This window comes from Microcaecilia unicolor, chromosome 3 (genome assembly GCF_901765095.1).
Source record: "Microcaecilia unicolor chromosome 3, aMicUni1.1, whole genome shotgun sequence".
In the NCBI taxonomy this organism is placed as follows: Eukaryota; Metazoa; Chordata; class Amphibia; order Gymnophiona; family Siphonopidae; genus Microcaecilia; species Microcaecilia unicolor.
In genome coordinates, this window is record NC_044033.1 from 400,735,599 (window position 1) to 400,751,108 (window position 15,510).

The 15,510-nt window shown below is 43.8% G+C and overlaps 1 protein-coding gene across 1 annotated transcript in view; it reads left to right on the plus strand.

Annotated features, from left to right (window-relative positions):
* The window catches only part of LOC115464775 (cysteine-rich venom protein-like), a 55,928-nt gene extending 43,750 nt beyond the window's left edge, over positions 1 to 12,178 (plus strand). Inside the window, exons 8-9 of the mRNA XM_030195129.1 lie at positions 6,074 to 6,162; positions 12,051 to 12,178. Coding sequence (XP_030050989.1) covers positions 6,074 to 6,162; positions 12,051 to 12,178 — 217 coding nt within the window. The remainder of the gene's footprint in view (positions 1 to 6,073; positions 6,163 to 12,050) is intronic.
* Positions 12,179 to 15,510: the final 3,332 nt, after the last annotated feature.

Below are 15,510 nucleotides of genomic sequence, written 5' to 3' on the forward strand. Positions count from 1 at the left end.
ATTTTTTTATGATTGTTGACTCAGTTGATCAGTTAACATTTATTTTCAGATTTGTGAACAGGAACAGTAAAGCTGTATAATGATTTGTAGCTTTTCAGCCAATCTATAGTCACAGTGGAGAAAGTTTGGCAGACTATGTGGAGTTAATGGTAAAAGATTTGGGGACAGATCTACAGAACTGCCATGGCCAGATGTACGATAATGCTAGTAATATGTCTGCAACCTACAATGGCTTGCAAACAGACCTCAAGAAAAAGAAGTGAAAAAACAACAAGGCAAGCAGTCCACCAAATCCAACATGGAAGATAAAACAAGAAGGTAGACCTTGTAGAATTCACACAGAGACCGATATTCAGAGTGATTTAAGCAGGCAGGAGAGACTCTGGCCTGCTTAAACCGCCTGTCCCCTCCAAACTGCTGATATTCAGCGGCACCAAACCGGTCAATGCCTCTGAATATCGCTTCTGACTGGCCCCAAAAAAGTGGGCCGGTCAGGGGCGGGCCAGGGGTATGTTGGGGAAGAGCCTGGGCTTATGTGGGGGTCGGCAATATTCAGCTGAAACCTGCATAAGCTTAAGTGGGTGAATTTAGGACAGCTCAAAAGATGTCCTAAATTAAGCTTATGTGTCCCTGGCTGAATATCGGGTTGGGGTTGCATACTTTAAAAAATGTATTTAAAATTTAATTTCCCCTCATACTCCGAATGCATTGCATTCCTTCTGTCTCCCCCTCCCCTCATGCCCCCAACAACCACCACTGGACCACCAGGGATTAAGGTAGGCCCGGAGGGGGCCTGAATGAACTACAGGAGGTTGGAGTAGGGACGGGGGAATTGCGGGTGGGGAGTGGCTTGTGACCATGGGTTGGGAGGGGGAGGGGATGCAATGCATTGGGGCGATTTTAATAAAACAAAAATAAATTAACTTTCGCGGCCCCAGCCTGATATTCAGCCAGGGCCACATAACTCTTATTCAGGAATGGCTGAATATCGGCCGGGCCCGCATATGCTGCAGCAGCCTGACCACCCCAAATTGGCCCCTGATATTCAGTGCTGGTGTCATGCTTCTCCCAGAAGCACTGGGTTGTGAGCCCTTGAACCACTGCCGTGGAGCGGCAGTGGCAGGCAAAATCACCGCCGAACCAGAGACAAGGCAACACAGGACTGGAACCCTGGACTGGAGTTGCAGCAGGGGCAAACAAGCTGGAACAGGCAGAGCAGAAACAGCTAGACTTCACCTGCGCTTGACCGCCGTTCCCTGGGAGTTGAGCCCCCAGGTGCTGGCGGCCGGCAGGACTTTCAGGACAGGGGAGGAACTGGATACCAACAGGAAACCCACAGGATCTAGAATACCCAAGGGAGGCTAGGCAGAATACTAGACTAGGACCCTCAAACAAATACCACACTAGGTAGAAGCAGACAGGGTTGGAATCAAGACAAGGGTGCAGGGCTATGGCTGGAGCTCCAGTAGCGGAGAAGTACAGGCAGAGACCAGGACTATGGCTGAAGCTCCAGCAGCTAGAAATACAGGCAGGGAGCAGGGCTATGGCTGGAGCTCCAGTAGCTGAGAAATACAGGCAGAGGACAGGACTATGGCTGAAGCTCCAATAGCTAGAAATACAGGCAGGGAGCAGAGCAATACTGAAAGCTGCCAAGCAGCCACTAAGAAAGAAACCCAAGCCAGGAATACAGACCAGAGGCAAGACTAGGAAATAAGCAATAGAACCAAAACTAGCTACACACAGACTAACTAGAATTAAGCTACACACAAGCTAACTAGAATACAAGCAAGAAACTCAGACTAGAACTGGACTAGGCAGAAGTGCACAGAGCACACCCACATACCAGGGACCATAGACGATGCAAATGCAAACACAGCAGTTTCTAGGTGATTAATAAAGCCCATCTGCAGCTGAGGCTCACTGCAGCAATCACAAGGCAGCTACGGGTGCTGTTCAGGCACAAACAAGAAAAACAGGTCTGGCAGCCTGGAAGATCCGGACCAGACCGGGCTGAAGTCTGGATCGGGTAGGGACAGCAAGACAGTCCATGGCAGCCACCGGTTCTGGCCACCAGAGGGAGAGAGGATCACAAACCAAGAAGCAGGCAGAAAACATACTGAAGCATAGAGAGGCTCAACATACACAGGTGCAGCACAGAGGAGCAATCAGAGTCATGCTGGAAGCAGCCAGCACACAGAGACAGAGACAGAGCAAACTTAGAAAGAACAGACAGAAGCCAGCTTAGAAGCTGACCGCCAGAAATAAGGTAAGCCTGAGAGGGGTCACGACCACAGACATGACAGCTGGTGCCTGGACATGGCCCGGCACTGAATATCGGGTGATAATTTAACCAGTGATGAATAATGTTTTAAAAAACGCTGACCGCCGCTGGCTGAATATTGGGGGGGGGGGGGGGGGGGGGGGGGGGGTACTTTTTATTTGTTAACCAAAGGTTCCCAGGAATTGAAACATCCGTGGCTCTGAGTCTTCAAACGTATGCTCTCCAAATGTGGGCAATAATACAATTTTGTTGGGATATATGTATGTATGTATGTGTTAGGATTCATTTACTGACTTTTTAAAGAAATTCAGCCAAGGTCCTGTGCAGAAAGAACAATCCAAACATAGGCAATAAACAATTATAGCAGAAAAATATTCAAATAACAGTACACATTATGGCATAGTATGCTATTTCCAGTGTCAACATAACACACATTAAAACATCTTAATAGACAGCATAGGGTATATACAGAGGTGGAACATATAGGCAGATATGAGAGTAACAGGTGTTAGATATCAAATAAGGGTGACTAAGAAGAAAAATTGCAATGAAATCAGAAAACATGCATGAACATGGTCGCAGCTAGAGTAAGAGTTGAAAAGCAAGTCCAGCCACAATCTGCCAAATTCTGTATAGCACGCCTGGCGCTCTGCGCTGAAATCTAAGCATATTCCATAACAACTAGCGTAACTTAATTGACTTAACAAGCTAATTGTTGATAACAGCACCTAACAAGCAATAATGAGCACTAATTGGCTTTAATTAGAATTACACGAACAACTTGCTAATTGTATTCTGTAATAAACTGCACCTAAATTCTAATCTGCACTGTTCAAAAGGGGCATGGTTATAGGATGGGAAATGGTCATTTCAGGGGCATTCCAAAATTTACATGTGTAGTTATAGAATATGGAAAACAAAAAGAGCAGATCGTGTGGAAATGAAATGCAATTTATTTAAACAATACAACAATATTTATATGAGTACAAACAGCCCGACACAGGCCGTGTTTCGCCCAACTGGGCTGCTTCAGGGGCTATACAGAAAATCCTTTGTTGCCAAATCTAAGGCAAACTGTAGAAATCATGCATCAAGGGTTGGTTTGGAAAAAAACAGCTGAGTCAGAGATTTCAAAACATGGTCCACTGATATAGAGCCAGTGCTTCGGTCGCATATCTCAGCAAACTCAGAGATATGCGACCGAAGCACTGGCTCTATATCAGTGGACCATGTTTTGAAATCTCTGACTCAGCTGTTTTTTTCCAAACCAACCCTTGATGCATGATTTCTACAGTTTGCCTTAGATTTGGCAACAAAGGATTTTCTGTATAGCCCCTGAAGCAGCCCAGTTGGGCGAAACACGGCCTGTGTCGGGCTGTTTGTACTCATATAAATATTGTTGTATTGTTTAAATAAATTGCATTTCATTTCCACACGATCTGCTCTTTTTGTTTTCCATCTTGGAGTTTGCAGACCGTCTGCCTTCTTGCGTTATAGAATATGGCCCAGAATGAATAAATCCATGTGCAGGTATTTACGTCACATTTTTGTTGGTGTAAAAGGGGGCTTGTATTTTTAGGTGATGGGGATATCATCTAAGTGTATTCTATATACTGCACCTAAATCTAGGTGCCGCTTATAGAATACACTTAGCCGGAAATGTTCACCACACGGATTTTTAGGCGCTTTATATAGAATCTGGCCCAATATGTGCAGCTGATGTTAATCCTTGTGTGTACAACTATTTAGTTGCGTCTTCTATTAAAGGCTTGGGAGAAAATTCAAGATTTCACCTGCTTCCTTAAATAGAGATAATCTTGCATGAAGTAAAGACTTCCAGGGAGTATGTTCCAAAGTGTGGGAGCTATTCTGGAGAAGGCTGATTGGTGGATGTCTCATCACATGGGAGCCCTTTTACTAAGCTGCAATAAGTACTAACATGGAAAATGAGCCAGCAGATCAGTATATTATCCAAAATATTTTATTGACGATACCGTATTTAAGACAGTTGCCTGATGCAGCCCTTTTGTGGGCGAAACACGGCATGTGTCAGGCAACTGTTTTAAATACAGGGCCGCCGAGAGGGGGGGACGGTGGGACAAAATTCCCTGGGCCCGGGTCTCCGGGGGGAGGCACAGTAGCGCCGCCGCCGCAGTCCGGCCCGCCCTCCGTTGCTCCCTGGCATTGAATTTAAGCACCTCACATTCGAAAGCGCAGCAAGCAGTGGCATACCACTCCTTCCTTCCATGTCCTGCCCTCGCCTGACGTAATTCCCGCGAGGGTGGGGCACAGAAGGAAGGAGTGGTCTGCTGCTGCTTGCTGCGCTTTCGAAGGTGAGGCGCTTAAGGTCAGTGCAGAGGGCCCGAGGGTGGAGAGAGGGCCTGGTGGCGGGTGGAGGGGGGCCCGGCGACCTCGGGTGGGGGGGGCCCGGGGGCGGCCTTGTCTCGGGCCTGGCCCAGTCTCTCAGTGGCCCTGCTTAAATACGGTACAGCCAATAAAATATTTTGGATAATATACTGATCTGCTTGCTCATTTTCCACGTTGGATTTTGCAGATCGTTTGTATTGCTGTTTTCTGGGACCCTCATAAGTACTAGCGTGTGCTTACTACAGGGTAAAGAGGTGTGGTAGCCATGTTAGTCTACTTTTAAAGGTAATCAATAGAAATAAAACAAAACATGGAAAAGAAAATAAGATGATAACTTTTTGATTGGACTTAACTTAATACATTTCTTGATTAGCTTTTGAAGGCTTCCCTAATCAAGCAATGCATTAAGTTATGTCCAATCAAAAAGGTATCATCTTATTTTCTTTTACAGGGTAAAGAGAACTACCACAGGGCTTGCTCAGGCATCCTGTGGTTGTTTTGGGATTGGCATACACTTCCCACATGCTAAAAAATAGAATGTATTTTTTAGCACTGGGGAGATATCTGGAGCACAGAGTAGGTGTGTTCTGCACTAATTGGTTAGCGCTGCTACATTGCCGTGCACTAACTGATTAATGTGTGGTTAGTGCATAAGCCCTTACTTCATAGAAAATAAGTGTCAGTAAGGGCTCATGCGCTAATGGCCACACACTAATGAGGAAATGAGCACATAGTCATTAGTGGGAATAATGCAAAATGGGGCCAGCATGTGGGAAAGACCCATGCTAGGGATAGTGCTGGCCACTTTTTGGTGCAGCTTAGTAAAAGGATCCCTTGATTTCCTTTTGAGATGTTCAGATCTGGAAGATTTACTCATCATGATAGCTGGTAATTTTAATATGGTAATGGACCCAATTTTACCAACATGCCAAATTTGATCGAATTTCACTAAAACTTTTCCAAGAATTATTTTACCCCTAGACAGACAAACAGAAAGACAGACATTCTCAACTGCATATGTATAATTATTTCCAACTTCTATTGGGTTGGAAAAAATTAAAACTGTATTCATTTTTCTTTTGTCTCATTTATAAAATGAAGGACAGCAAAAACCTACCTTTACCTTTTAATAGAGGGATATATTTGGGATAACTAAATCTTTTTTATACAAGCGAAAGGGTTATGACGATGATTATAGTTTTAGTAACTTGTATTGAATTGTTTAATTGACTGTCTGGTTTGCTGTACTTTCCTATCATAAATGGATTTCAGAGTATGTTTTAGAGTATTTTAATGGTATATTTTAATGTTATATTATATTGTAAACCGTTCTGATTTACCTTTGTAATAAGTGATGGTCTAGTAAATGAATAAACAATAAACGATATCAACTCAAATTCATGCACATTCTTTTACTAATTACAGGGGAAATATACAACACATAATAAATACTCCTTACAAGAAAGGAACCCCATGTGGAGACTGTCCCAATGCTTGTGACAATGGATTATGTAGTAAGTTTCCAAAAGAACCATATAGTACGATAGTTGTAACATAATCTGTGTTATATTGGAATATGCTAATTGCAAAAGGTAATGACATTTTTTACTTGTATTCATGTGATACACATTAATACAACCAGAAAGCATTATTATGTGTCAGAATAATGACTTTCAGTTACCTGAATCTAATGTGATATATCAAACAGTGATGTACTTTATGCTGTGCTAAAATGTGTCTAGTTAACTATTTTGACAACATATGAGTATGTGGCCTTCTCTATACTCACACCTGGAAATGGATACCTAACCATTTTTCAGACAAGAGTAAACCAGATTATTTAGCTGGAGTATCATTTTGTTTATCTATACAAGTGCTTCACTTTGCAGACTTCCTTTATTTGAAAAGTAGGCTTCTCTGGTTAAAAAAAAAAAATACACAAACCAAGAAGAGTATCAAAAGATCAAAATATTTTGCTCTCTTGAACTCATTGAAATGAAATTAGAATAGGATACGTGGAGGGCCATAATCGAACGTCGCCGGCGAAATAGATCGCCAGCGATCTATTTTGGTGGCGGCGCAACAGCTGGCTGGAACCGTATTTTCAAAAAAGATGGCCGGCCATCTTTTTTTTTTCGATAATATGGTTTAGCCCGGCCAAATGCCAGAGTTCGCCCTGGTTTGAGATGGCCACTTTTGTTTTTCAGCAATAATGGAAAAAAAATGCCGGCCATCTCAAACCTGGCGAAATCCAAGGCATTTGGTCTTGGGAGGAGCCAGCATTTGTAGTGCACTGGTCCCCCTGACATGCCAGGACAGCAACCGGGCACCCTAGGGGGCACTGCTGTCAGGGAGCTGGGTATGACATTTGAGGCTGGCATACAGGCTGGTAAAAAAAAGTTTTTATTTGTATTTTTTTAGTGTGTGAGGGGGTTGGTGACCACTGGGGGACTATGGGGAGGTCATCCCCCATTTCCTCCGGTGGTCATCTGGTGAGTTGGGGCACCTTTTTGAGGCTTGGTCGTGAAAATAAAAGGACCAAGTAAACCCGGCGAAATATTGATTAACACCGCTTTTCTTTTCCATTATCCGCGAAAGCCGGCCATCTGGTAGCCACGCCCATGCCCGCCCATGTCCCGCCTTCGCTATGCCACCAAAACGCCCCCTTGAACTTTCGCTGGTGCGGCGATGGGAAAGCGGCGATGGTGTCAAAAAAGCAGCTTTTGATTATACTGATTTCGCCGCTGTTGAGAGATCGCTGGCCATTTCCCGATTTATGGCGGACGATGGCCGGCGATCACTTTCGAAAATAAGCCTGAAAGTGGTCCAGCTGTGTGTAGTTCAGGAAAAATTAATGTTAAATTATTGTTTCCCTTCAACTTTTAATTATCTTATAATGTCATAAACCACTTACAGGTCGATTGTAAAAAGGGTGCTCGCAGGCTGAATGTCAACCCCCAGATATTTGCTGTGTGTGGGGGGAGGGGAGGGGAATAAATGGGAGAGTGTGTGTGTCCTCTTCTTAAGAAACTTCACTGTTTGCAAATTAAGGAACAATGTGGTAATTTTATTAAAGTGCACAAACAGATTTACCCCCCCATTTACAAAGCCACACGACAATACCGACACAGCCCATTCAAAGTGAATGGGCTGTGTCGGCATTAGTGCAACTGCAGCCCAGGGGCATAGCCAGACTTTGGCGGGAGGGGGGTCCAGATCCCGAGGTTAGGGGGCACATTTTAACCCCCTCCGCCCGGCGCCGTACGTGCAGGACGTCAGACTCACAGAAACAGAAGCCTACCCTTGCAGATCAGCAATGCAGCCACGCCGGAGAAGAGGACTTTGGCTGGCGGGGGTTGGGGACCCCTGCCAGCTAAGGTATCTGACAGCGGCAGGGGAGGTTTGGCAGTGGGAGGGGGTCGAAGGGGTTGGCGGGGGGCAGGGCCAAATCTACGGGGGCCCATGCCCCCGTGGCCCCACGTAGCTACGCCCCTGCTGCAGCCGCTAACACGACTTTGTAAACCAGAAGGTTAGTGCACACTAAATAATAAAATACCCATAGGAATATAATGGACATCTTATCATTTAGCGCACGCTAATCATTAGCATGCACTAAATCTATTAGCACACCTTAGTAAAAGGTCCTCAATGTGTTTAAGTTCTTTAAGATATTTATGAATGAAAATCAGTTTCGGGGGGGGGGGGGGGGGGGGGGGGGGGGGGTCTTTTACTAAAGATTAGCTCAAGTTATCTGCAGCAGGGCCCATTTGATTCCTATGGGCCATGCTGCAAATAACTTGAGGTAACCTTTAGTAAAAGACCCCCTTGATTTGTTAGAGAGATTCCATCAGTATATTCCTATCCATACTTGTAAATCCTCTGCAGGAAAATTAATGGAACTTCCCTTGAATTTTCGTCCAAGAAGTATTATTGGTCCTCAATATTGGAATAAACTACCCAAAGAATTCTTCACTATTCTTTTGGAAGGGATTAATTTTTTTCCTCATTATTAAACATAAATGTTAAGTTGGTTAGTCAGGGGTTGACTAGGGTGGTTTTATTTTACCATTTTCTTTCTCTCCATTATTCTTGCTTTTTTGTTATTTTGTATTGTTGTGAACCATTTTGAATAAATTTAGAGGGCCCTTTTACTAAAGGATGCTAAGCTTTTAACACTTGAGTAACGCATGGGCAAGAGTAAATGGGCATCTCTCCTTTCCCAACGATACCCTGCTGGACCACCAAGCATTTAGAAATCTGGGGAGGCCTGGAGGGGGTCCTTTGGGAAGGAGGGAAAAAGGAATGGCCACATGCAGGGGGGCCAGAAGGGGGCCTTGGATCGCAGAGGGGGATGGGATTGAAATCTTAGGGAGCTGTCTTAGGGAGTTTAAAAAGGGGTTAGATAGATTCCTAAAGGACAAGTCCATAGACCGCTATTAAATGGACTGGAAAAATTCCTCATTTTTAGGTATAACTTGTCTGGAATGTTTTTACGTTTGGGGAGCGTGCCAGGTGCCCTTGACCTGGATTGGCCACTGTCGGTGACAGGATGCTGGGCTAGATGGACCTTTGGTCTTTCCCAGTATGGCACTACTTATGTACTTATGTACTTATGTCATTCTCAAACCTTTCATTGGTAAATGAAACCCTGCCCATTTTCATTTGCCAATGACAGGAAATGATAGAGGAAACGTTGTTGACATTTCTTCTGTCATTGTTAAAGACTGTCCATCCCTAATAAGTGCTGGGATTATAGGGTTTGGAACCTCACACCTTTAATGATCCTGGAGGCTCACAAGGCTGGTTGTTGTATGTGGAGGGAGTCATCTGTTGGTAGAGAAAGAGCAGGTTAGTGACTGAAGGTAGTGGGTGGGAGGCTGTTTTTTTTAATGGTCCTATCTACCGAGTTAGCTATCTGGGCACTTGCACTGAATATTGCCAGTGCCCACATAAATGCCAGTTCTACCTAAACTCCACTCCCGGACCACCGCAGAGGTAGTCAATGCAGATATTCAGTGAGACTACCTGGTTAAGCACCACTGAATATCAGTGGATAGCTGAACACAAGTGATTTAACATAACAGGAGCAGCACAAGTGAATGGCAGCATTATAGCTCATTTATATGCAAATGAAAACGTGGATCACATTAAATATTGTGATGTCAGAAGCCTCAGAAATTAGAAGTGAAATTAATTAGCTTTGAGAACTTTGGCAGACCCTGCTAATGTTCTTGCCAAGTTCACCCCCAATAAAGACCTACAGTTGCATGTAACCTTGAACTAATGCCCATGCTAGTCACAGAAGCAACTTCCTGTCTGACATCTCTGCAAGTATCAAATCTAAACTCCTACCCAAAATGCATTGAACAATTCTTCCTGATTCAATATGCCTGCAGTCCCCTTTTAAACCTAGACCTCTTTACTTATTGGAGGCATTTCTATAAAGGTTGCCTAAGGGGCCCTTTTACTAAAGGGCTGGCGCACAGCAACAGGTTTGTCGTGCGCCAATCCGGAACTACTGCCAGGCTACCACAGGAGCCTGTCAGTAGTTTCCATCCCCAGTGCACGGCAAAATATTTTCTATTTTTGTAGTACTGGCGTTTACACAGCAGTAATTGGCACTGCCCAGGTACCACTGGATTAACGTGGGAGCCCTTACTGCCACCTCAATGGGTGGCGGTAAGTGCTCCCCCCGAAATAGCTGTGTGGCAAGTGGTTCAATTACCACATGGCCATTTCTTTTCCAGAAAAAAAGACAGTCTTTTACCCACTGTAGTAAAAGGGGGCCTCAGCGTGCATCAAAAACACGTACAGATGCTAGTGCAGGTCCCCTTTTACCACAGCTTAGTAAAATGACCCCTAAGTTGGGTGCCAGGATGATATGTGTTAAGTGTGAATTCTATAATGGTACTTGCACACACAATTGACATTATAGAATAGGGTGTAAGTTGACATTTATGCACCTATCTTAAGTGGGAGCACTTACGCTAGATCAATACCTGGTGTAAATGCTTGCGCTCAACTGTTGGCAGTTAAGCGCATAAATGACAGTATTCTATAACAAAAAGCCAAAAGAAGCATCAGGAGCTTTCAAAATTGGGACACAGTTCCTTTAATCGTATAACTTGAACATCAATCTCCCCTCAGTGACCCGACACGGGCTGTGTTTTGATGCACAGCACCTGCGTCAAGTGTCAATTAGGTTGTAACATCTAAGAAGCTTAGTGTACAGCTTAGTGTACTCTCTTCCCGCACAACATGGACTAAATATTCTTAATCATGCAGCACAATGAAGCAAAGATGATCCTTTCTTACTCTAAATGTTTGATTTACGTTGAGGGAGGTATTAAACTTGGTGTAGGCTGGGTGGAGAGTGGGAAAGAAGGAAGGAGTTGGGAGGGGGATCCTGCAGTTTAAAAAAGAATCTTCAAGTTATCCGGGTGCCGGCCTGATATTCAGCTGGGACTCGCATAAGTGTCTCTATGCAGCCCTGGCTGAATATCTTCCGGGTCCACATAAGCTCGGTCAGTCTGCCAACCCACATTTAGCCTCCAATATATATATATTTTTTTTTGTTACAGTTCCGATGCCCAGACTTAGCCCGGCACTGAATAATAGGGGGAATTTGGCCAGTGACGGTAACTGGTAACTATTTTTAAAAATGCTGACCGTCGCTGGCTGAATATCTGGGGGGTGGGGGGTGGTATGTCTTTATATGGGGGCAGAAGGAACAACTAGTTTAGATTTTAAAACGTGTCTGCATGTATCTGCTCTGTGTGCTATGCTTCAAGGAATTTTTAAAAACTTCTTAATGTACACTTAACATTGTAAAACAAAAACACCCCCCCCCTTCAAAACAAAAATTATGAACTATTTACAATTCCTGCTTTTTATTTGTTTGGTGATTTTTGTGATAATTTGTTCATACCGAGTTTTGAGTAAAATTTAATCTTTCCTCATGGTTGCTAAAAAAAAAAAAGAATCCTTGAAACATAGGCTATAGGGTAGATAAATGTAGACATATTTTTAATATCCAAACCAGTTCTCCTCCCACCCCTGTATAAAGACAGGGATCATAATTTGATAAATTCAGAGATCCCAATGAAATCATGGCTTTTTAGATAGACTACCATCCCCCTCCCCCTTTTCCTATTAAAATGCTTAACAAAACAGATAACTTTAAATCAGATAGCTGCTTTGCTTTATTGTACAGAGACTTTTTATTAACATCCTATACTAAAAAAGACCCCCCTATTTCCATATATAGGGCTCTCTACACATGAGGATGCTTCTAAACTAAGGCCCTGAGTAAACAATCAATAAACCAGAGCAATTAAAGTGTAAATTAGAATACTTTTTTCTGTCTTGCAAACATTTAACTTTGTGTTTTCTTGTATTTCAGCAAACCCCTGCTCACATCAGGATACTTACTCAAACTGTGTTGATTATGTTCAGAAGCCGCAGTGCAGTAAACAGGATATACTTGATTGCCCAGCTACATGCAATTGTCAAAATAAGGAAATAAAATAATTTCTTACACTTGATTGTCTTCTGCACTCTTTTAAATAATTCAAGCTGAATTTCCTGTTCTATGAATGGATACATTTTGTGTGTGTTTGGGCATGTTTGTACTTCCTGGCTGTGTTGTTATAATCTTTGATGGAGCACCGCAAAAGCGGAGGACCGTAATGCACTAAGTACAGCAGCAGGAGGGAAAAGTAGTGTAACCAGCAAGGCTCTTCTGTAGGAAAAAAGCAGGATGATTGATTGAGAAAATAAAACTTGTATTGTTCAAGAGACTCAACATAACACTGTGTTTAGGCAAACGAGCCTTCATCAGGGGTCTGTCTTAAAAGATCACTGACGAATATAGCCAAATTGTGATCACTGGAAAACTGTCTTGAAAAGGACACAATCCCAAGAAAATCAGGAGTCTATACAAGACCCGCAAACACAGCAATGCATTTACATTTTATTTTTTGCATTGCTGTGTTTGCAACTTTTAGAATATTTGGAGGAATGTGCCCACTCAATGATTTTGCTCCCATGAAGAATTGGCCAAATGAAAATGAATAAAACACCGCATGACCCAGGAAATGATTCAAAACAAAACATTTTCTGGCTGCTCATCCCTAGTTAGTGACAGTATTCAGTCTGCTAACTGGCTAGGTATGCAGATAGTCAGGACAGCAAACTTGGGGGTCCTTTTACAAAAGGTTCACTAGTGGATAAAAATAAGCACACGCTAAACGCTAGAGACACTCATAAGATATATGGGTGTCTCTAGTGTTTAGTACATGCTAAAAACACTAGCATGACTTTGTAAAAGACCCCCGTACTGTCTTAACTTTATCCATCAAGTTAACTGGTCATCAATGTGACCACAGATATTCAATGCTGGAAGCTGGACATGCCCCAGCATCAGGGGCGTAGCCAGACAATAAATTTTGGGTGGGCCTAGGCAAGAAGTGGGTGGGCACCAAGTGTTCTTTCCCCCCCCCCCCCCCCCCCCCCCCCCCCACAACCACCACCAAAAATATATCTCAGCTGGCAGAAAAAGGCTTCTTTCCACCTTGGCAGTCTGCAGCAGGCATGCACTGAAAACTGAACATGCACAGGTGCCGATATCATGGAGAGTAGCATTTTTGTTACCATCGGGGGGAAGTCTTCAGCTGGCAGAGCTTGAGATCCCCACCAGCTACTGCTAAACATGTGCTACTGTTGGGTGGGCCTGAGCTCTAAGTGGGCGGACCCTGGCCCACACAGGTCCACCTATGGCTACGCCACTGCCCAGCATTGAATACCCAGGGTTATTTTAGCCTGTGGCTTATAACCCGCTTTCAGCCTTGGACTGAATATTGGGCCCATAGATTACAGAGAGTAATGGGAAATGGACTTCCTTATGAGGAGAGAAAAGTGATTAGTGGAGTCATTCAGAGATTGGTTTTTGGGCTATTTCAGTTTAATAATATTTCTTTGTGAGATATTATGGAGGGATTATTATGAAAGGTTTACCTCTTTGTAAACATGATTGCCACAGGCTGAATGTTTCCAAGGTAGAGTTCTGAGACTCCTTTTCCAGAATAGTGACACATATTTTTACATTCTCTATATATTTGTCTCATTTAAGATTCCTCAGAATGGAATATATAGGGGTTGAAATTCAGAGCTATGTATTTATCTAGATTTTGCTCACACGTTTTTCAGTAGAAATGTAGCTCAAGGTGAGTTACATCCAGGTACACACTGGGTACTTCTCTAACCCTGGAGGGCTCATAATCTAATTTTGTACCTGAGGCAATGGAGGGTTAAGTGACTTGCGGCTCTTTTACTTAGCGTTGATAAGCCCAAAGCGGGCTTACCACTCGCTATAACAGAAGTGCCGCAAGGCTACGGCAGCAGCCCAATGGTACTTCCCACCCCTACTACGCCATTTCCGGTGCTACAAAAAATTATTTATTTTTGTAGCGCCCGACTGTATCTGGAGGTAATCAGGCAGTGCCACGTGGTGCCTGGTTACCGGCGGGTTAGCATAGGAGCCCTTACCGCCACCTCAATGGATGTCATAAGGGCTCCACCATGAAATGGCCATGCGGCAAGTGCTTTACTTGCCACCCGGCAATTTCCTGCAGGAAAGCGAGACCTTCCCTTTTACCAGCTGCAGTAAAAGGGGGCCTCGGCATATGTGTAAAACATATGCCGACACCAGAGCCTGCCCTCTTTTGCAGTAGGTTGGCAAAAGGGGCCCTTAAACCTCCATTGACTCAGGTACAAAATTAGATGAGTGACTTGCCCAAGATCACAAGGAGAAGCAGTGGGATTTAAACCAGCCATCTCTGGATGTCAAGACCGGTGCACTAACCACTCATCCACTCCTGGATGAGTAAATCACTTCTGTGGAGCTATCCAAGGATATTCAGCAGCACTTAACCAGTTAGTGCAGCGGAATATCAGCACTAACCAATAAAGCCTTAGCCAGCTATTTTGTCAGCGGTCTGGGGCGGAGTCAGCACTAATGCAGTTAAGTGTCAATATTCAGCACTCAGGGATCCTTTTACTAATGCGCGCTGAAAAATGGCTTGCGGCAGTGTAGGCACTGGTTTTGAGCATGCGCCAATCCATTTTTCAGCGCGTTCATTTTGGGTCTGAGACCTTACCGCCAGCCATTGACCTAGCGGTAAAGTCTCATGTGGTAACCATGCGGTAACAACCTATGCGTGCCAAATGTCACTTGGTGCGTGTAGCTGATGCCCGTCAGAAAATAAAATAAAAAACATTTTTTGGTTGTGCATAGCGGAAGCATGCCAAAAATTGAAATTACTGCAAGGGCCACGAGGTAGCCGTGTGGTAACTACATTTTGGCGCACGTTGGGCGCACATAGATGCATATGCGGCTTAGTAAAAGGACCCCTCAACCGCTTAAATTAATCAGACAAATTAGATTGCATAAAATTCAGTCCTCTTTGTTCAGTTTTACTTAGACGGTTAAGCGCTGAATATTACACAAACCTGGATATTCAGTGCCGGTGCCTGGACATTAAATATCTGAGCATAATGCTGGTAGTGGCCAAAAAAATGCTGATGGCCACTGGCTATTTATCCCATAAAATTATAGGATCATTAAATCAAAACGTGATTCTTTGGTGCAAATTACAAAATCATACCTCATATATGTACATAATGCCGCAAACGAACCTTTTCCGGAGATGGGAAGGCGGTAGGTAGAACTAGAGGACATGAAATGAGATTGAAGGGGGGCAAATGTCAGGAAGTATTTTTTTCATGGAGAGAGCGGTGGATACTTGGAATGCCCTCCCGCTGGAGGTGGTGGAGATGAAAACGGTAACGGAATTCAAAAATGC